The sequence below is a fragment of the Helicoverpa armigera genome, chromosome 1, assembly GCF_030705265.1.
Source record: "Helicoverpa armigera isolate CAAS_96S chromosome 1, ASM3070526v1, whole genome shotgun sequence".
NCBI lineage: Eukaryota > Metazoa > Arthropoda > Insecta > Lepidoptera > Noctuidae > Helicoverpa > Helicoverpa armigera.
In genome coordinates, this window is record NC_087120.1 from 3,223,979 (window position 1) to 3,247,482 (window position 23,504).

Sequence of the window (23,504 nt, forward strand, 5' to 3'; positions counted from 1 at the left end):
TCGGCAAAAATAACTTGATCTGAAAAAATAAATAAATGCGACTTCAACACGATTTAGTTAAATACCTGTATACTTAAATTAGTTAAAACGAAATAATGACGCTGAAGTTAATTGAAGGACATGAAAGTTGAATTTAACTGAAACGTCCGGACTGAGCGTCCAATGTCCTTTGGCTTTATTGTCTAGACTCAACAACATAGATAAACGCAAACTAAAATATCTCCCGTTTTTCTAAATACCGAATTTAAGAGAAATTCTATCGGCTGTTTAGTCTGCAGTGTGCTTTAATAGGTACAAACATTCCTTTTTCAATAATGTTAACTTTTCGATGAAAAACCTGACTAAAAAGTTGTCGCTATTAACAAACCTGGTAAAACATGATTTTTAAGCTGGGTCTCATTCAGCTTTGCCGCCCCGGGCTTCTGAAAGGCTACCGATAAGTACGCTAGCTTCAACTTTTCACTCGCGTCCAGTAGGAACTACTTCATGCCCCCATATAAAAAGTACTAGGTAGTGGGCTATCTAACATTGAAACAATTTCATAAATCTTACCAGTAGTTCCCACGATTCCGGGAATCAAACAAAAAAACTCTTATCCCTACAAATATTATAAATGCGAAAATATCTCTTGTCTTTCTACATCTATTTTCATAAAATCTGACACAGTGATAGAGTTGACCTTAAGAAAGAACATTGGGTAGTTTTTATTCCGGACTTCTCCTTCAACCGAACTCGCGGGCGGATCTAGTGCTCTATACTTAATACGTACTACCTAAGTAGATAAAAAGTAGTCCAGTTTATTACATTCCAAAAAAACACCAATATTAACAATAAATACAACGAAATAATAAACATTCGCTTCTGATATACAAAATGACGATTTATAAATGAAAACTTGTACAGTGTATAGGGAAGCAGAGAGAGCGCGGCGCGGGGCGGGTGGGGCGGCCACCCCCGCGCGGTGCAATACCTGCCATAGGTACGGACTGCACCGAACTTTATTCCCTAATAAGTTTCCGATGCCCTCAGACGTGTGCAGTGGCAAAAATTTTTCGAAAATTAATTTGTGTCTAAATGGTGAAAATGAAGTCTTTGGTAAGTTTAGTATTTGATATTTATTATTATTTTTAAACTTTTAATTTTTTTGTAATTTTTTTAAATTGTATTTTTTGTGTTTTTACTTGTTGTTTTTTTCAATGTGATTCGTTAAAGTTACCGTGATTAACCAGTATTACTTTTTATGTTTTTATAAGTTTTTACCCTTTATTTATTGCATGAATTATTATTATGTTTTATGTGAATCGTCAAAGTTGCTAGCGTCTAGTGTTAACATTTTTATATTTAAAAATTGCTAGGTGATTTTGGAATTGAAAAGTTTATCGCGCGACTTCTTCAAGTCGATATTCAGGTTTGTCTTCACAAACCTGAATATCCTACCAAAAGATTATATTATTAATACGAAGCAGATCCGGTTTTTTTTTATAAAGAACTTTCGGGTAATTTCATTTATAGACAACTTTCTGGAATTCAAAATTGAAAAGTTTATCGCGCGTCTTGACGGCAAACCTGAATATCACCAAAAGATTTTTAATACCAAGCAGATCCGGATTTATTTATTTATAAAGAACTTTCTGATAATTAAATTTTTAGACAACTTTCCGGAATTTGAAATTTAAAAAATAAGCAAGAACGCCTTTTTAGTCCTTCGTGAAAAGTCACACCATACGCTCGTCACACAAAAAGTGAAACCAGTGGGAAAGTACCGACAGACCCTAAACGACACATTTTTAGGGTTCCGTACCCAAAGAGTAAAACGGGACCCGATTGTTTTCGCTCCTCTGTCCGTCCATCCGTCCGTCCGTCTATCACCAGGCTGTATCTCATGAACCGTGATAGTTAGAGAACTGAAATTTTCACAGATTATGTATTTCTGTTGCCGCTATAACAACAAATACTGAAAACTAGATTTAAATACATATTTTGGGGGGCTCCTATACAACAAACGTGACTTTTTTGGTCAATTTCTAAATACTTGTACAAACCCTTTGTGCGATTCCGACTCGCACTAGGTCGGGTTTTTTTTAATCAACTTTCTAAAACGGAGATCCTCGAATTCAACCGATAATGCATTTAAAGTTGAAGTAATTATCTACTGCTCTGCTGCAAAGTATAAAGAAGTGTGGAACAACATTAATTATCAGATTTCCACAACATGGTAGGTCCTGTCACTAACATCTACAGGAACTTTTCCTGTGTTTTAACTCAACTGTTGGCATACTTTAGTTTTGCGAAGCTTCTCACAACTATTTACGGAACAAGAGTTACGAACAAAGACCAATCCTGGGAACTGAACCTACTTAAAAACTCTTTGAGAAAATTTTAAATCATGTCACTAGGTCAATGGGGCAAAAAATGTCAATAAAATTTTCAAAAAAATGTTTTTAGAAGAAATGCATTCTTTGTACAGACTGATGAACGATTTAGGAAACTGCAGGTACCTATTTGAGCAGAGGGGTGCCCAAAGACACAACTCAACCATTTCCTGCTTGAACCTACTCATATCAATCAGAAAATAGATATGAAAAGAAAAGCTATTTTGTCACAATCTTATGGGATACTTACGAGTTATGAGTGACCTAAATATTTATATGACAAAGGATCCAAAAAACGTATTTTTTTTTTCTTAATATTTCTCGATCGCGTATTTCGGTGGGAGTCCGCATATTGTATCTTACCCTTGCGATTGAGTGGAACCATACCGTAATCAACAGATGTCTCGACAATAGGCGTTAGAACATTGCAATTTGAACAATTAGTTAACTCATAGGAGTGAACGCCTCCTGCATAAATATATGTAATATTTCCAACTTTAAAAAAAATGATTATTGTAGTGTAGGTATTTGCTTATAATAGTCGTGGTTGGATAAGTATTGGGTAAAGAACCAACCTCTCAAGTATGAGTGTGTGGGTTCAATTCCAGTTCAGGCAAATACCAATGCAACTTTTCAAAGTTTGTATGTACCTACTTTCTATGTATATCTTGGACAAACAACTATGTTTCGGAGGGCACGATAAACCTAAGGTCCCGGCTGTCATTGAATATCTTTGGCAGTCGTTACGGGTAGTCAGAAGCTAGTAAGCCTGACAACCAGTCTTACGTGTTTCTATAAGGTCTTCCTCCACCTGAGTAGTGGCGGAGGGGCGTGTCTAGACCCTTACCATTTAAAACCACCCCGGCGTCCCTCCTAAGGGTCCGTTCAAGCAAACCGGCTCGGAGAGCGTCGGCGCGCATTTTTCTTTTCACACAGACCGGAGCCGATCGGCTGCGCGAGCACTAAAGAGCATGCAATCGGAGCCAAACGTGGAGAAAAACTAATACGCGATCGGAAACGGACAGCTCCCTTTATTATTTTACACCAAGCGCCTTCGAGCATTCTTATTGACAAAAGCAGTGCACATGCAAAAATAAACCTTACTACAAATACTAAGAACTCGGTTTTCAACGTGTTAAGAATTTTTTCTCCTCTCCGAGCCTGTCTATATGAACGGACCCTTACACTTGCGCACGGGGTCGCGGGCATCCAAATTCTTCGGCAGAACCGGTCTTTGTTGGGGGGTATTGGGTCGCGCCTGTAACTGGGTTGATGATTTCAGATAGGCATTCGCTCCTTGTCAAACATTAGTACTCAGCCGCATCCTGTTGGAACCCCAAAATGTGTAGTTTGGAATAGGCTTAGCAGATTTGGTCATCTAACCGGAGCTCTGGAACCCTTGGTAAGACTGGTTGTCAGACTTACTTGCTTCTGACTACCCGTAGCGACTGCCAATGTTCAATGACAGCCGGGACCTACAGTTGATCGTGCCCTCCAAAACTCGGCCATTAGTGTAACTCAGAAGAGTTGCATTAGCTGGAATTGAACCAACACTCATAATAGAGAGGTGGGTTATTTACCCACTAGGCCACCACGACTTTTTGACTTCACATATTACGCAGTAAGTAATTAAAAACATACTTATAACGGAGCAGTAGGCGGAACGAAAGGACACGTGTAATAAACTAGCTCGTTATAATTAAAAAATGAAACCCTTTGAGCTTCATCACTGCGCAAAATGATTGAAAAGAAAGAAAAATTTAATAATTCGGTCCGTCGTATGTCGTACGCAATTACGCTGTACGCTGTACGGTCACAAAAAACGTTTTCAAAATGAATATTTCATTAATTTTGAAAATTTTTGTATTTTCAGGAAATCTATTGAAAAGAAATGCAATTCGATTTCAATAGTACATGAATGTAGATATAAAAGAGAACATTTCCCACAGTTCAGTTTCGGATATAAGCCGCTTACCGAATTATTTTCAGTGCAGGTACATAAGTACTCGCTTTGATAACAAATCTGGTGGATAATGATGCCGCAGCCTCATCGATGCTCATCGCATTGTGCTGTTCATTTTCCCAGAATTGTTGAATCCTTTAAAACTTCATTTTGGGGTTTACACTCATTAACTTACAAAGGCATTGCTCGTGCAGGCCGGAACAAACGAAGTTGTTCGCGGTCTGTGTGCGGACACCGATTTCAAAAAGCACATTGGTAAAAAAACCTTTTTTATCATTCCATAACAAATAAAGTGAACTACCATTACCTTTGTGAAAATCAATGAGTTCTTCATAAAGATAGGAGTACTAAAGATTGCAGTTTCATATGTCTGCTGATACGGATGTCACACGGTGTGAAATTATAATTAACCATTACATTAAGATTAATACAAACATCAGTATGAAGGGCGCATAAATCAGAATGAAGGTGAATGGAAGTACATTCGTAACAACGATTAGGTATTTGTTCGGTATCGCACCGACGAACGACTTTGATTGAATTCACGATTTTCCAAAAACAACGCATCAACGGGCCAACAGTCGGCCGAATGTTTGTAGCAGTGTGCACTTAGGCTTAATCTTTTGACCGCAACATAGAGCGGTCAGCCAGCTTCCATTGAAGTACGAAAACACACAAAACGCGTTAGTGGACGGCTGAAAGTCGACAAGTTTAGAGATAGCTAACCAGTAAATTGATATTCCTAGAACTTACCTTCTAACTAAGAAAGTTTGAGGCAGTCAAATTCAACTTGTGTATAACGGAAAAATAGGCTAGGTAAATTCAGGATTTGTGTGCTCTTTACATACTTCGTCGAATTAAAAAAAACAAAAAACGAATTTATTTATAGTTAAGTATTGAGTATAAAACAATTTGCAAATGTAATTAACAGTTTACAAAAAGATATTTATTTATCAATGAAGCACTCGGTGCGTTTAATACTATGAGTGTAATTCACAAACTTAATAAGGAAGCTTACTTAGAAGGTACAAATGTTCTAACCCACATTGTTGTGACATCTGTTGATACTTTTGTTTCTAAGCCACAACACGCGGGCACTCGCCGAATTTCCCGATTTAAAAATATTCAAAAATAACGTTTTGCATAGGCACTGATACTTTTCGGTCAGTCGTAGACAATTTTACATAAGCTTATGACGAAATAGTTATAATTTTTATTTATAGATTTTTATTTCTCGTTTTTACTAAATCGATCCTAATATTGAAACCACATTCTACGAACTATGGCATTATCGAACACAATAACAATAGTTTAACAACTTTAGATCATGATGGATAACATTTGGAGAAACCTCAACCAACTTTTACTTTAGGAAATCCCAGTTTCTAACAAGCAGAACTTCGATAGATACAGATAATGGTCTGGACCTTCAGAACTAAGACAGTGTGGCAGCCACCGAGAACAAAATTACTAGCGGAGATGTCATAACGCAAAAGCTTCTAACAAAGTTGCGAGCTAAAATGCGGGGAACTAGGAAAGTTACTAAATCCGTCCTTATACGCCATTAGAACTCGCTCATCATTTTCAAAACCAAATTACCAATCAACCAAGACCAATCTTTGACAGCTTCGTTTTGATTTCTAGTAAGTTATCACGCCTACCGTACGTTTCTTGACCTACAAGAAGGGGCCTGACCTACCTCCCTTATGGCAGCTCCGCTACCTTTCCTTCCTCCGCGGTGGTGGCTGAGTTATAGGCCGATGATTCATCTTGTACATTGAAATCCATCATGCTAGTATTACCTAAGGCGTCAGTACAAGCCTAGAAATTGATCCCCTACATAATGGACTTTATGCGTCCACTGTCAATGCATGCAAACGTGAAAATGGATCGCTCATTCAGGTACAGCGAATTCCAATGGATTTCAGAGAATTCAAAATGAGAAAATGCGTTTGGTCCGTTCCGTTTTTATCTCCATAAACTTCGTTATACAAGAGACGCAATATTTAGTTCCTGTTAACGTCCACGGTGATGTGAACTAAGCTTTATAGGATATCGGATCTCTTTGTTTGTTCATGTAAAGCTGGCAGGTACTCATGTTTGTAAATGCGCACACTGACGGACTATGCTTGAAAACATCGTTAGATATTGTTCGTAATTGGAATATTTGAAATATCGGGGCAGATTGTTCGGCTTAACAGAAGATTGGTTTTAGGCTGATCGATCGATACCTAACGTAAATCTGTGTTCCTGGAAATTGATTCAGCAGGAATCTAAAGCTAGCGCCTGATCTATACATTATAGGTCCTTCATATCCTTGTAAACTCGGATACGGAGAATGTGCACAATGTGGCATTGTTGTGTAAACTTGGGATAGCACGCCGGATTCCTTGTTCATCAATACCGTACGCAATGCATGTGCAACCAATTTACCCAACAATGTTGCAGGAGCAAGTTAACTATGCCCGAGCTTTCCCTCTGAGAATTACTAGTTCCTGATATTTTGAACTATAGTTTATATTAAATTAAACAACGCCTCTTCTTCGTCACTTGTGGCTTAGTCATACATTTTCGAAGGTATATTACTTTTCACCCCATTATTTTCTATTAAGTACAGAGTGCCTACTGCGAATTGAGCAAGTTAACTTTCTAGACGCGTAAATTATAATGCAACTTAATTTACGAAGCATTGCTTTTAGAACTGTTCATTTAAAAACGCTGTCATCGGCTCTTGGTCGCATTATAACCTCGTTCACTCACGAAATAGTACTTAAACTTTATTATCCGGCAAAATTAATGAAAGTATAACATTTAAATCATGCGGTGTAACCGTGTAACATACGACTCTTTATTTCAGCCGTGTTATAATTACGTATCGAGATCGTTTACTTACAAAACTTAGCACTCACGCACATCAAACTACTCAAATCTTTGTAAAATTTTCCCAAATTAAGATTGAACCTCATACTCAAGAGATAAAGTTGATATCTATTTAAAGTTTGACAGATTTCAGTAGCTTGATGCGCTGGTCTGCACTTCAGTTGCGGGTAGACAGTTGAACGTTCCTATGGGATTAACATCATTACTCGGGACTAACATATCTAGAGTACCCAGACCAGCTTTGAAGGAACAATTTGTAACTTCTATTTTTAAGGCACCGTTCACTTCAATTTTGAAATGAGAATGCTCTTCACATGATTTTATATCGATAGGTACTCGAGTGTTGTGGTGAATCGATTTTTCACTCTCTCTTCGATTCTCGTTATTAAATTGAATTGGGGTGACAATATGAAATGGTTGTCTCAGTACTTAATACTTACATAAAGTGTAAGTAGTAAGACTTGTAGATTTTTAAGTATTTCAAAAGTTCCGAATAATTATAGATAGCAATAAGCCAACTTAACTTCAATTTGAGAAAGGCTTCATGAATAAAATGTTTAACAAATAAATATTAACTCCTATCAAAATAAGTTTTCGCTTTTGGCCAATCAAACACTTTATATTTCACTTAGCCCTATCATTCGGAGTCGGTTTGCAACATGTTTTCAGCAACGCGCATGAGACCATTTACCGAAACGAGTTTGAATATTGCATGCGAAAATTCATTGATAAAATATTCTCTCTGTAGAGCTGTTAACTGCTAGTCAATCAATTAAGTGATATTAATTTTACCACAAATAAAATATCCCTCCTGTGTTCAATTATCCCTAACAGGGGACTGTGTTTGGCGTAGTTTCTGTCACCTTGCCTGCCGTTTGAAAAATATCAATGAAAGTAAAATCAGGCCGCTGTACACTGTACAGTCAGACAAAAAATGTCTTCACTGTTACATATTAATTAATAAGACAATATAGTTCTGAATAAATATTTTGCAGCATGGGTTTTAAGTTAAAAGCTTAGGTGTAGCGGCTGATCGATTGGATGATGTATTATATTGCACCGAGTTATATTCCTGTGCGGGGTTTCTGTAAAAAAATGTACCGGATTGTATAGGTACCTTCTCCCGAAAATGATTAAAAAATCTCATTACTTTAGCCAACAAATTATTTGAAGTGCCCCGAAACCGGGACAAACTGGTTTTCTAAACAACAGCTGACATCTGACATCTGTTCTCTTCCCATCTGATATTCATGTTTGAACAACAGGGTGTAGGGTTAATGAGCTTGTAAAATGACTCCAATGAGTAAAATGTTGATATCATCACCACTACATATGTAATTAAACTAAGTTCTCGGTATTCTCAAATATTGCAGACAAAGTCATGACTAGAATCTATGAGATCATCACTCCATCACGCCATAATATATGAGAAAATGTCCTTAGAAATTGTAAGGGCGAGTAAATAAATATATTTAATTATTGAATTATTTTGACTAAGGGTATCGAGTTGCCAGAGTAGAGTAACTGGGTAGAGGAGGTCAGATAGGCAGTCGCTTCTTGTAAAAGACTCCAACCACAACATAGTTGGAAAAAGGCTATGCAGATGATGATGATGAGTCAAAATAATTGTAAATTATAAACGTTTAGTAAATGGAAGGCTGTTTACAAATATTGGATCGAATACGTGAGTACCATGTTTGCAGTAGATATTTGGTATATGCAACAGCTATCGATTTTCGCTCACTTCAAAGCCTGCAAACATCACGGCTTTTGACTGACTCCCACGCGCTTACGAAGAGTTTACACGGAACCAAATTGCACAGAATCATGTATATATTTATTTACCGCTCCCGCAGGCTGGTTTGTAAGGTTTAATTTCCGGCAAAATTGGTGAACTATGTCAATAATTTATGCAAAATATGAAATGATATAATTTTTACTCCGAAAAGCAAATGAAGTGTACAAATTATCAACTCGTTTGAAGCGCTCCGCGGTCATAATGTATTTAATTACTGCTGAAATTGATGTATATTTGGTAGTTATTGGAAATCATATAATTATCCATTAATGTAGGAAATGAGAAATAATTATTTTCTGAATTATTATCATCTACCTGAGCCTTTTCCCAACTATGATCGATCGGCATCCAGGCTTGCCGGATGCAGCCGATTACGCAGTGTTTAACTATTTCACCTGAGTTTTATATACAAACTAGCCGTTAAGTAATTTATGCTTGTGATTTTAGAGATTATTAAGAACGTCAAAATTTTATTGTTATTTCGAAGATAAAGAAGTCTTGTTTCTGACTAATTAGAGATACCCGTATAAACAATCCTAAATAGTTTAGACTACTTATGTACAGCTTGTTTTTATTTTTTAGTTTTCGTTGTTATTTTGATAACGATATTTCTTGAAGGATTCTTTGTTCGTTCACTCTTCAGTCTCACTAGGGGTGTGACAATTAAAAATCGAACAAAGCTGTGCCTCCGACTGTACCTCTTACTAATACGTGTTCATTAAAAATGTTCCTACAAATCGTAGCTTTCTAGTTTATTAGGATCGTTTTACGACACAATGCGACCATGAGTCACCCCCAGGGAAGTTGCGTGTACGACTGGGACCGGTGCCCAATGTTATCTGACCTCTCGAACCCTTCCTGTGCTGGGCTATTGGATTAAAAACTTGGGGCGTCTTTGGTGTAAGGAGCTCTTATTATAGTAGTCGTTATATGCAGATAGGGCTATGCGTTTTGTGTTTTTTTTTTTTGTTTATTCGTATGAGTCATGGCTGAGAAATTCTTGATTTGATGTGTTTGGATTACATTTTTAATTCAACATGTGATTTGTTAACCGAAAATTGTATTTTTAAGTTAGAGCGAATTGAGCTTAGTCCTCCGCGAAGGCTTAAAAACTTGTGCGACTGTTATATTTTTGCGTTGCTACTTTAATATTAATTAGTGCAAAGCTGGCTGGAAGTATCTTTGACTTCATAAAAATAAAGTCAACTTCATCATTCGTGTTCTGGGTCATTGAATATGTCCCTCGAACGTAACCTGTCAACTTTGCATTAATTCCCCTTTTGAACTACTAATTAGCTTTAAGAATGACTTTTTACGTAAAAGAGAAATTGATACTGAATACAAGAAAAACCTAGCGAATGCAATGCGATTTTTTATTGAATATTGCCGCTCTAGAACTTAGAAATCTGCTTACGGTCGGAAAAACGACCGCAAGGCAGCAAAAACACGAGAAACTTAAAAAGAAATTGCTACTAATTAACTCAATCCCTTCTCTAATTAGCGGTCATCCTTTCATAAGTATGAAAAAGAAATATGAAATTAGTTCTTCAATAAATTTACCCATTGATGTGGTAGAAGGTACTTAAAGATATTTCATTTCATTTCATTTCGCTAATTGACGAAAGCGCTCTTCCAATGAAAACTGAATGAAAATTGATACTAATTAATATCGTTTCTTTTTGTTTCAGTGTTTTCTGTTAACCTGTATTTTGATTTCGCTGGACTCTAGAGTTTTTGGAGCGGAACCGGGTAAGTACATTCCTTTGTATTTTCAACTTTTGTGACGTTTGTGTTTTTTTTAATAGGACACTTTTTACTCAATTAATGGAGGAGTACAATATGTACCTACATATAGGTTGATTTTTATTTTATCTTGGAGTAACGGTATTTATTTTATTTCATGATTGATCGATTGAAAAAAAACAGTTACATTTTTGATATGCTGACTTTAAATTTACATTTTTGATATGACTATGTAAGACATAGGTACTACAATCTGGCCTAAAATCCCCGGAACCAACATCCTTGTAGACCTGTCATTACTGCAAAGTTAACAGTTTGAATTTTTTTTATTAAAAGAAATTCCTGCATTTCGTCAAAATTTTTAGTAGGTCTGATACCAACCAAATACATGATCGTTGTTATGTGCACGCTCCCATACTCCTTCGTACCTACTTATTAATCGCCCGATCAAACTATCGACAGACTAAAAATCGTAGTGTGTATGTTGATTTTGTTAGCCTATATCTAGTGCATTTAAATGAAACTTCTAGGAAAAAGATAAATAATGATTAATTGTATTTAAAAGTATTTAGGTCAACGATTTTATGTGAAATATTTGGGTTAATTTATATCGAAGCCACTAATTGGCGAATACAATAATATTGGCATTATTTATACAGCAATAAATACCTACTGGTGTTTTTTTATCATAACAAGTGATTATAATATAATAATTAGGTACTATAGCTTGCCTTCGCCAGATCTTATAGATAGGTACTTTGATATTCTTGACAACTCAAGTGGTGACTGGCTTGACACTGAATGATGGCTGATGCAACCTCCTTCGAGAATACCTTAACTCTGGATAGCAGCTACCTCTAACCTCGTGTTTTGACTTATTCTGTTTTATTGATGAGATCTTGGCACCTACATGTTTAAACATTGCACTGAGATTTTAAGTGTTAATTGCAATGTAGGTATATACAAACTCAAACTATCTCTAAAAACGAAAATAAAAACGTTTATAAAAGAACAACAATTGAGCGTCGAAGTATTCCACCGCATCACTGTGCTCCGGAAACGTGCCAAAAAGATTGGCTGCTTTGACACGTTGTATGACAATGCTAATTCTTTGACCTAACAATTCAGAACACTAAATTAACTTGCACAAACAAATTGAAACATTAACATACTTATGACTTTAAAACTCTGTCGTGAAAGTATTGTTGTTGATTTTTCCACTAACTTCTCTTTCGGTCAAGTAGATTAGGTAACAAAGTTCATAAAATTACAAATTCAACATTACACCAACGTGCAGTTAGTTGAAAGTTTAATGGTAAACTCCTACATCAATAAAAGTCATTCCATCAGAACGTCAGACAGGAGTCCGATTACTCATTCAGATGCCGATTAACTACGTGGTGAACTTTACTTCTGTAAACCGTGAACTTTCGTGCAGTTAACAACTTTCGCTGATCACTGTAGATGCTTTGAACTATTACAAACAAAGAGCAAATAAACTTGGATCTCATACATTCTATTATTATGAAATAATGTCAAAAGTTTTTTTTAGATTCTACAATCCATTTTTGTATGTAACACTTGCACTGACTTGTTATAAATACAGCAAGTCGACTACGAAATGAGTTTATATTCCTCGTTACAGTACTTACGTATTTTGCAACTCTGAAACATTGTTGCGAAAGACAAATATTTGCTCGGAAATGTTAAGACAGCTTGAGACACTTACTCGCACACTGCAAACTTTTGTCTGGGCTCATGAATCAGTATGAATATGATTGGCAGCACATTACAAAGATCAGGTATTTAGCCGCTATCAGACATACTGAAAACTTTGATTGGAATCTAGTTTCAAAAAAAATCATCGTCTGTTCAACTAAAAAGTCTGCAGCGTGCATTGTATCTACGTTTTTTCTAACAATTTATGGTGTCAGAAGTAGTGATCCTGAGAGCGGTGCGAGGTCGCGACGCGCGGCTGCCGTGCGGCCAGGGGAAGGTCTTCCTGGATGGCCCCGAGTCTTACATTCTCTGGCTTAGAAACGACCTTGAATACCTCTACCGGTTCCCGCTCGAAAACTCTGACAAGCGGTAAGTGACCATCATTTCGTCTCCGTACAGCGAAAAGTCAGTATGTCCGAAAAAAAACGAAAATAAGTTATCAATGTCATCTCGATGACATTCGGACTTTGTGACTTTTAGCTCTACGGGGACGATTCAACCACCAAATTAAGCTCCCCTTACACACAATTCGAGTTATACAGTAGTTTATTAAATTATTAATTACATATAAGTACACTTATCAATGTAAAGGTTTACTTACATACAGTAAGTACTTCAACTGGACTACACTCACAACTTGGCAGTTACATTAGCCTGTGAAGGGCTTAATCGACCCGGTTAGGCGCAGCTGAAAACCAACAGGTTGGGGCGGATAAGATCACAATTATATCAGCACCCTGAGCCCAAACTATGACAAACTGCACTTAATCTTGGGAAAGTATGAACACTTACAGGCAATTATTGCTGATATAACGTTAGGCATCAAGAGTCAAACTCCTGTCGTTCTAATATCATGTTTGTCTTTCCTCAATTCCATCACTCTCATAGTCTTGTGAGACAATACTACGACACGACCGGAGAGCAATTTTCTCCTGAACCGGGAGTCGTACCCGAGACCCCGTGCACAGCTGTCGCGTCTGCAGGTACTCATGAGTATTACGGCTACAAAACAAACTATTTATTGAACAAATACGCACTAAGTCCTTATTAAATGGTAAATAGTGTGCTAACTAATTATTTGTTTTATTGATAATATTATCCTTACGTTTTATTTGTTTACAATTATTTCTCTTCCCACGGGAGGACAAGAAAACGCTCTATTTATTTTTATATTCTCTCTAGTTATTTTCTAGGCTATTGTTTTTCCTCTTACCTTCGTTCTAATTATACTCAAGAGGATTTAAAATAGTATGCTGTAGAAATTTGCACAGCTTTCGAGTTATAGAACCGTGAGAACGTTCCTAGAATTCACTTACTGTTATATTTCATAGAATATCTATTACAGAAATGTTTAATTTAAATACAAATGTAAACGGAAAATATTTCTGTTATTTATTAATAACTGTAAACGGGTTTGTTATGAGTTTCGAACATTAAAATATCTACGAGTATAATGTCAAAGTTCAAATTGAAAAAAAGGACGTAACTTTAAATACTGAATGGTTAGATTAGTTAGATAACCTAAGTTACTAACTAACCTTTTGACTAATATAACTATGTTTGATGCCTACCTGATCACCTAATAATATTTACTTATATAGAAATACTACCTACTAATGACACAGTTTTACGTAACAAAATGTAGATAAAAGGTAAATGACGATAGGAAATAATTAACAAATATAAACTATGTTGTAATTAAGTACGTTTTGCAGGAGAGCACAATATGTAAGCGAACTTTCATTAGAGCTCACTGGAATAGACTCTGTATGAACGTATGTAATTGACATCAACATGTACGCACATAGTTTCAGGAAAGTCATTCAGAGCTTTCAGCTTTGACCTATTCAAACATAATTTCAAAATGAAATGGACGCACATATTTCGCAATTTGCCTCCCTGTGCATTATTATTTCGTGGAAATTCGAAAAGCCTCAGATTCCAGATTCTCTGAACATGAGTAACTAACGAACATTTGCCGACCGTTAGCATTCGGCCGAGCGAACTTCGAAGCCTGAATTCATGCAGCTCACTGGAAAACTTCCAAGTTATGGGCACTTAGTTGTTCAAATTCTGCACATTTTCCTAGGCGTTAACTTCCCGAAACACCAGAAGCAAGATCCTGGAATTTCTCCTGTGTATATATTAGTAAATCTTACGTTCGGTACGATGCACAAATGCTCAGAGTTCTGCATAACTATTTCTCAGGTTTATTACTTGGGGCGTTTCTGAGGATTTTATGGAACTCTGGCTCTGTTCAGATACTTATGTCTCTATTTAACTAGACCCCAGTCTCGTCTAAAAGGACCTGAGGTTTTTTTAAAAAATATTCTTAATTATTTAATTTCTACTCATTTATTTCCTTCCATGTTGTACCAAAAGTGATAAAAATCCGTATTCATCTAAAGATATCAGTAAGTAACTCAGGCAGACAGTATGTTAATTTAATACGGAAAAGCAAACAATACTTTGAGGACAGTCGGATAAATAAAGGAAAACATGCAGAAGTTGGAAATTCTAGTCCTTTCAAAGCTATTCCACATTGCTTTCATTAAGTTACTCTCACAAGATTTGCTTACATCTCATGTACTTACATACTTATGTTTACTTAAATAAATGTACCTAGTTATTTTAAATAAATGGTTACCTACATGCTGCAGCACAGTGCTTCTAGGAACTAAGGATTTTCTGTTTCACGGAATATTATACATTTGACATGAACGTACTTATGTGGGAGGTTGGGAGGGAAGCTTTGTATTCAGAAATGCATTACATAGAAATGTATATCATTACGTACAAATATTATATTTCAACGTTATTAGTGCGTTCCATTATAATGAGTTATTCATTATTAAAGCTTACACCATTTAAGTACTACGTTCAAACATGAAACAATTTGTTGAGGTTCGTTCATGCAAAAAGGATGCATTAAATTTTAGGTTCATTCAGCGCCAGTATTAGACCCGCACACTACAAACTTTTTAGTCGGCCGACAGTTTGATCGGACGCTTTATAATTATGGAAATGGATGGTACCTAGGACGCTCATAACGACGACCAGGTATTTGACAGAGTAAAAACTTTGATTGATTTTCTAAAAAAAAAATGTATTTCCAACTGTCGGCCGACGTTTAGTCTGCAGTGTGTGGTACTCTCACCTTTTAGTACAATCTATCATAAATCCTATCGGTACCAGTGATGCGTATGGAATCCCATCATGGAAGTACAATGTGTTAGTAACTCTGTGATGCAAATAGTTTACTATGAAAACCCTAACAACCAGGTTACCAAGGGATTAGTAGTGCATCTGTAAAATAAAGAAGAGAAGAGCCTCGATTGAGAAATCAACCTAAGGCAGTGGTCCGACCGGCAACAATGAACGAGAAACGAGCAGAATTAGAAACTTTATAAGAGTTGGCGATCAGCGAGTGTGTATTTTCGATAGTTTTATCGCCACCCTATAAGCGAGTGTGCAAGTACAAGCAAATGATCGATGATGAGAAATGATGAATGAGCTTCTGAAATCTGTTCTCTCGGCGACAACACTAGTAAAGTGAGTCGTCGCCGGCAGTCATATCTCGAAATGTAAAACGGAATGTTTTCTCGCCGGCAGTGGGACCACTGCCTTTCACCCTACAAATAAAGTCGACTATTCCTTGTCTTAACTCCATTCGTTCGTTCGCAGGATTGCCCTTCGTAACCACGTGTTTGGTACTCCCTGCGATTCCGGCTTCTGTCATGACTCGACCTCGTTGCTCATCAAGAAGGTTTCTGACCGCGACGCTGGGCTGTATCGCTGCCGGGTCCACTACCAAGCTTCTCCGTCTGTCGACTACATCATCGAAGTTAGGCTGGTTGGTGAGTAGCCTTTGTGGAACTCCTTTCTGTAAGACGTATGTTTAGCAACTACTGAATTATGTTAATAACTGGCAAACCGCGGCATACACTCAACTTCAAATAAAATAAAATTTAAATCGTTTATTAGAAAAAAAAAATATAGAAAACAATATAAACGATGGCAGTTGCAAAAGTTTAAAACTGTGGCGCATCAATTAAGACAAAATATAGGTATTTATGATTACATAAAACACTGTTATCTAAAATTAAAAAGAAGATGAATGATGGTGATGATGATGGTAGTGATGATGGTGCTGATGATGATGATGATGGTGATGATGATGGTAGTGATGATGGTGCTGATAATGATGATGATGGTGTTGATGATGGTAGTGATGATGGTGCTGATGATGATGATGATGGTAGTGATGATGGTGCTGATGATGATGATGATGATAGTGATGATGGTGCTGATGATGGTGATGATGATGATGATGATGGTGATGATGAATATCTAAAATCTTGTTCAAAATTATACCATACTAGCTTCTGCCCGCAGCTTCGCCTGAGTGGTGTGTTCACTAAAAAGCAGTTGTTAATCCAGGGTAGCTTTATCTATTTCAATCAAATCGGTCCAGCCGTTTTTGCGTGAACATTCTCATAAACTTTCACACATGTATACTATTAGTAGTATATACCTTGAGAGTGGACTTGTGTTTGCGAGTAGTTGTATGTGTATGTTTGAGTAATAATTTCTGTAGCAGAACAGAAAAAAAGAATCTCACAATGATTTCCTTGATCCTTCAGAGTCCCCCGGGTTGCCGAAGCTTTACACTGGCGATGGAAGTCCGATCATCCAGGGCTACGTGGGTCCTCTGAGCCTTGGCTCCGACCTGGTGCTGACGTGCGAAGTCAAGGATAGTAAGAGCACAAGTAAACAATCACATGCTTTTATTTTATTAGTATGTATATATTTAGCGCGTTCAGAGGGTCAACTCTATCCTTGTACCAAATTTTATTATAATCAGTTCATTGGTTTGAAAGAGTGACAGAGTTACTTTCGCATTTAAAATATTAGCAGGGATAGGAAAGCTATGGCTACAGGCTAGCAAAATGAGAGAATTCAAGAAGAAAATTACATCTTTTAATTATCTAGTGTTTTTTACTATTCCACTGACAATTCTTACTAAAACCTTATCCAGCTCTAAAATTGGTTTATGATATCCACAGAGGTGCCAGAAACAGAGGTGTACTGGCGTCGCAACGGCTTGGTGACGAAGCGAGCCTACGTGTACCAGCCAGGGATACTGCGAGCTGACTTGCACTTGAACAACTTGACCCGATCTGACTTGGATGCACACTATGAATGCTTGGCCCAAAACTCTGACGTTACGGAGCCTCTGATTGCTGGTGTGGTCATTAAGATGTACTGTAAGTATGACAAACTTATCTTGGAAAAAGTTATGTTTCTGTAATTTGCAGTAGGGGTCCGCATCTATGCGGTGCAAGTAGCTTGCGCATATTACATGCATTATAAAAACGTGCGGGTCCAGCGACTCGCGCATGTACCAAAGCACAATACCCACCCGCGTGCTCTTGTCACTTGCGCATGTTAACTTGCTCCAGCTACATGCACTGTGTAGACGCGTGTCGTGTGTCGTGTAGACCCTTACAATTCCTTGACTATCATAGCACGTCGTCGAGTCCGATGTGTTATGACAGTCAAGGAATGATTACGCAAATACTTAGGACAAAATAATACGAATTACTTTACAAAAAATCGATTACTTGAATCCTCTGGCAGATCGTTGTACTATTATGGAGTTTCTTGCCGGCTCTTCTCCATGAGACCAAGCATTTGGAACCGTGCAACTAGTGTGACGTTTCATAGTAGCCTGCAAAGGCCTTTTTGAAATAAAAACATTTGAGTTTGACTACTCTTTATCATTGATCTCATGTCGTGCGACCGAGTTTGTTGTGACTTACTAGTCGTGTCTCCCCAGTGCCGCCAATGAGCGTGGAAATCCGTTTGAACAACAACTATGACTTCGAGGCTGGCCAGCCTCGCGTGGTGGATTGTGTCGTCATCGGCTGCGTACCCCCACCTGCCATCACCTGGCACCTTGGAGACACCATGCTTAGACCCACCGTGCACAAGGTGAGTGGAAAAAAAATACAGTTCTAGACTGTTTGGTAATCGAATGCACGGTATAAATATTAAATCAAAATACCGTTATTTTCAAGCTGCATTGCATATACCTACATATTATATTATACAAAATTGTTTGTATATAAATACGATATATAAAACAAATCAATACGACATTGTAAAGACTTTGTTTTTGCTGCCCCGTTGGCTCTTGGTCCTCCCAACACACTACAGTGACAAATCATAAGTTACAAGCGTCAAACAATATGAGCTGCTTTCAATCTCTACGAGGTATGGAAAACCTTATCTTTTCTTCCATGGTTTTGTACGTTTAACAATGGCTTATCAGGAACTCCACGACGGGAACTACACGGTATCTTCGCTGACGCTGGCGCCCTCTCTCCGCGACGACCAGAAGAAGCTGGTCTGCCGAGCTCACAACTCTCACCTTCCCTCCGAGCGCTTCGTGGACAAGGTCACCCTGAATGTTGGATGTAAGTACCAAGCCTGTAGGATAATCATAACTCTGTGTTACCAAAATTATAAATTTCAGAATAGCCGTCGTTTGTAGGTACCTATGTTTCCCCATTTCACTTCTTTAAGGGAAAGCGAATCACATTATCATTCACATTATCCATGAAGTATGTACCTTGTTACCTACTATGTAGTTTATGTCTTTGATATCTATCATCAAATCGATTGGGTATCCTCAAGTCCAAGTTCCTTAAACAAAATTGATTATCAGAGAAATAATGAGAACATCCCTAACACTCCCAGCTAATATCTGAACTTCCACGAAAACAAAACGTTCTCTCTATAGACCGGCCGGTCTGCCAAATGGGTCGCGAGGAGAGGATTGGAGCTGTAGTCAGGGAAGCCGAGACTGTGACCTGCATCGTGGACGCCTCTCCCGAGCCAATGCAGTTCAGCTGGACTTTTGCCGATTCTACCACCTTGTACACCGGTGTCACTGTGAGTTACCCCATTACAATAATAAATCAATCATCAATTGTATGGAAGAGTCTTTAATGTTAGTATTACTTTTTCACTTGCCCTGATTAACTAGTTCTTAAAAACCTTCCGATACGTACAGCTTGGCCTTAACCATGCAACCTTGAGAATTCTACTGTTACACCACTTCTTGTTTTCTGTATTCCCCTGTAAGACGATAATTAGTCAAATAAAAATATGTTGACAAACATACAAAGGTTATGGCATCATGGCTTATTCAAAAAAATTGCAGAAAGTCCCCGGCTACCCTCATAGATACTCATCGACCCTGACTTGGCTGTCACGCGAGGGAGACATTGGACAGCTTCACTGCCGAGCTACCAACGCCTTCGGAGAACAGAAGAAGCCGTGCAGTTTCAACATCACCATTGGCGGGCCTCCCTCACTTCCCGACTGCCGCGTGTCACGTACTTACCCGAACGCTTTACGAGTGCAATGCAACAAAGGTGACATACAAAAAAAGCTGGCAATCTTGTTTTTTTAACAGATTATTCTGTCATAGTTTGCTAATACCTACTGTTATTTCATTAGTAATTTGTGACATGCATCAATTGTAACAATCTAATTGTTCGTATTAAGACAGGTACATAATTTTCATATCCTCAGGCTGGGACGGCGGTCGTCCCCAAAGCGTTCACCTCGAAGTCCTCGATGAAGAGGGAACACCAGTGCGAAACGTGACGGACGTGGCCGGCCACTTCTTCCTACCCGATATCGTGTACTCGCGCAATATGACGGCTGTCTTATATGCTACCAACTCCCGAGGCAAGAGCGTCGACAATGTTATTGCCCTGCAGTCTTTGAAACCACCACCGGCTTCAGGTAAAGTATTTTGTTAACCTAATGTTCATCATTCTAGTGGGAATGTTACAATTTCTTCTCATCCGTCACCTCTTTTATTTTGCCTTAAATTATGATAACATTGGCATTGCGAATCTCCAGCGAAAGCGAACTGTTCTGTTCTGAAGTCGTTTTACTGCGGTCTTAAAATACACAACGTTCTCTGAACTGTCTATAGGCATTGCTTTGGCTTTGACTTGCGAACGATACTGATAGGTACCTAATTATCCGACTACATAGTTAAGTTCCCTTTTCAGCTCTTAACAACTATATGACCAGTACTTGGATGCCGTATGTGGAGGCGCTCGTGGGGACCTTGGCTTTCATCATCGCTATTGTATCTATCAGCCTCGGAACTAAAGTCCTGATGGCAAGACGACAGAGTGCGGCCATGAACCCTGACATCATACCACGCAATGACGGTGAGTGTCAGGACTGCGTTACGGTATCAAATAATATTTGTTACCAGACATATAATAATAATTCATTAAATGATGCTACAAAGGTTCACTTGTTACTAATGCTTACGTCTATCTATGGTTGGTAATTTAAAATTATTTAGCTAAAGGATTTACCCTGACGCACTAGGAACTTTCTAAAATGCCCAATGCTACTGGAGCTGCTTCGTATTCTAGTCAACAGTGAGGCGTATTTCACAAATTCGCATAAAAGTCTACTTAGCCAGCTCATAGAGCTCATGCACCAACCCATAGGTTCACTATGCGGACCTAGTTTAATATTATGTACCTTTGTATCTATATGTTTGTTTTTTGCACAGATACAGCTCTCTGTATGATAGTGATCGGACAATATTACTTGGGTTCAATGCAGGTGATTAAGGCAACTGCAGTAGAACCCGCATTATTTCATTTCCAATATTGAGACTTTTCTGAGCTTTTGAAAATAAGATTTGAAGACAACAGACCCTGTTCTTCTTGTGTATAGTATGAATTAAGAAGTAGTTGAAATGGGATTGGGTTATAAGCGGATTCTACTTGTAGTTGTGTTTAAACTAAACAATTTAAATAGTTCTGTCTTCCTAGAATCTAGATTCTGCCAAAATGTGACTTCTTAATTTTAATGCTCTCCATCAAATACTCTCATATGCTGTGAAGATTTCTGAGCTCGTTCTCTAAAGGCAATTTTTGTTTTTCTCTTCTGAAAACTACTGAATTCTTCTCTTATCTTTTTGAGAGATGAATCTCACTTAGTTTAGTACCAATAATCTGCTGATTGGATACATTTTTTTGCCATTATACGCTTTATTTGAGAATGTTGTCCAAACCCTTCGATCTTCCGTGGTCTTTCCATAGTCTCGCCCAATCGGAGTCAACGAGGCTGCTTCATTGTTTCAAAATGCCTGGATAATGCAACCATCCTTCATGACAAACTGGTCTTCCTTTATTACGAAGATACAAAATGCCTTCCTATTGAATGTGCATCTCATAGAGTTAGTAAAACTTTTGCTAATTATATACCTAGGTGATAGAATCCTAGGCCTTTTCAAATCCATGCTTGTTCTTAATGTTCTTAACTTTCAGCTAGGCATGACCTCAAGGTTCCAGACCCAAAAAGCTTCAGGAATCCATTATCTATAAGATATTAATAACACAAATCTATGCTATAACTGCAATAATTAAAGCATCTGCTATTTCGCTCCTCAAAGATCTTCTATGTCCCTGCATCCACTGAAATTACCAGATCAAAACACGATATTATAATCGAGTTCGCTAACTTCATGTGGACTTACCTATCTTAGTTTATTCAATGCAGATTTAATTATGTGTCCATTTTTAGGAGTTTTCCATCGGGAGCCGGACTTCATCCGAGATGAGCGGTTACTTGGACGAACGAATATAACCGTAAATCAGATGGCCGCATGTCAAAATGTATGTGTTTATACCTTTCAATATCTCACTAATAGTATGTAGTTTAAGTAAATACGTTTTTAATGTTGCAAATATCAAATTAGTAGAAATTGATTTTGCTTATTTTTTTCTGATTTATTTTATTAGGTAATTAACGTCACCAACATCATTTTGTTCAGGTGCTAATTGTATGGTTGTTTTTTTCAGCAGTACTCTTCAACACCTCTGCCGGCTTGCCGAGTCCTTGTAGACTGTGGAACACATTCGTCTTCTGACTCTTGCCCGTCAAGCCCTCACTCATACTACGTCTAAACAGCCTACGATTTCAAACACCAACTTTTTTCCATGGAACTGCGGATGGTATAGGAATCTCTGTGTGGTTGCAAATTATAATATCAACGGCTAAAGCCGCATGCATACACGTGGGCGTTGCTGTATCTCTGCGATGATTATGTACACTACCTTACTTACTGACTGCAGTATTTCTACTACCACTGTAATCATGAACTAAGTTTAACAACTTTCTTTCTGTCGACAACCAATGCAATGATTAAAACGGCTTACGATAAACCGATTTGTAGATTTAATCTATGTAAGTGTTTAACATTTTGATGTTTTGAGTAGGTAGTAGCAATTTACGATGTTACATTATTAGAGGTTTCAAATACGTAGTAATACTTAGTAATTAAGTCCACAGTAATCACTTAAACTGTGTTTCTTCTACACTTAAATCTGCATATCATTTTGAAGTTATTTGAGTGAAATTAAAACAGAATTAGGCCATATTTTTTTTTTTTTGTAAGTACAAGACTTCAACTTTGCTTTATTTCAATGTTCAGTTATCAGAAAGATTATCGATTCTAGTCTAAAAATATTTAAAAGATTAAAAATAAAATAACGGAAATCGAGCTTTTGGTCCAGTAGTTTTCAAAATCGTTAACAGATACCTACATAGATGTAGAATATAAACTGTACTTTAGGTAGTTACGAATCTGTAGGTACGTATTTAATTAGTGTGATTAAAAATAATCATTCGTAAAAAAATATATTCATCAGTAGTAAGTATAAAAATCATAGTTTCTCTGGAAAAATTCAAATGACAGGCATCTGGGTATTTAAAATTATAGGTACCGAGGGGACCTTTTTTTTTAAATAAATGTTTTGTAAGTGATGGAGGAATTAGGAGGGTTGGGACTAATAAAGCTAAGCCTAGTCAGGTACAAGGTAACGAGTGAACCTTGGACGACTGTATTTGAAGTGATATAGGAATAAGAAGCTTTTGGCTATGCTAGATTCGATTGGTGCTTTTGTCCAGAAATGAAATA

General features: G+C 37.5%; 1 protein-coding gene across 6 annotated transcripts; it reads left to right on the top strand.

The window, feature by feature from the left end:
* The first annotated feature begins 979 nt into the window (after positions 1–979).
* LOC110379469 (uncharacterized) lies at positions 980–23,326 on the top strand. Of its 6 annotated transcripts, none has more exons than XM_049845422.2 (15): positions 980–1,095; positions 10,702–10,762; positions 12,691–12,844; positions 16,160–16,332; positions 17,119–17,244; positions 17,542–17,742; positions 18,315–18,469; positions 18,810–18,954; positions 19,281–19,432; positions 19,704–19,917; positions 20,078–20,293; positions 20,569–20,733; positions 21,090–21,142; positions 22,109–22,200; positions 22,387–23,326. In XM_049845422.2, exons 1-14 carry the CDS (start codon positions 1,075–1,077, stop codon positions 22,169–22,171), a joined length of 1,899 nt encoding a protein of 632 aa, XP_049701379.2. In that variant the 5' UTR covers positions 980–1,074; the 3' UTR covers positions 22,172–22,200; positions 22,387–23,326. The 6 variants fall into 6 exon arrangements, with proteins under 6 accessions (XP_049701379.2, XP_049701423.2, XP_049701163.2 ...); XM_049845466.2 differs by having other exon boundaries at positions 22,390–23,326; XM_049845206.2 differs by lacking the exon at positions 21,090–21,142.
* The last annotated feature ends 178 nt before the right edge of the window (positions 23,327–23,504 follow it).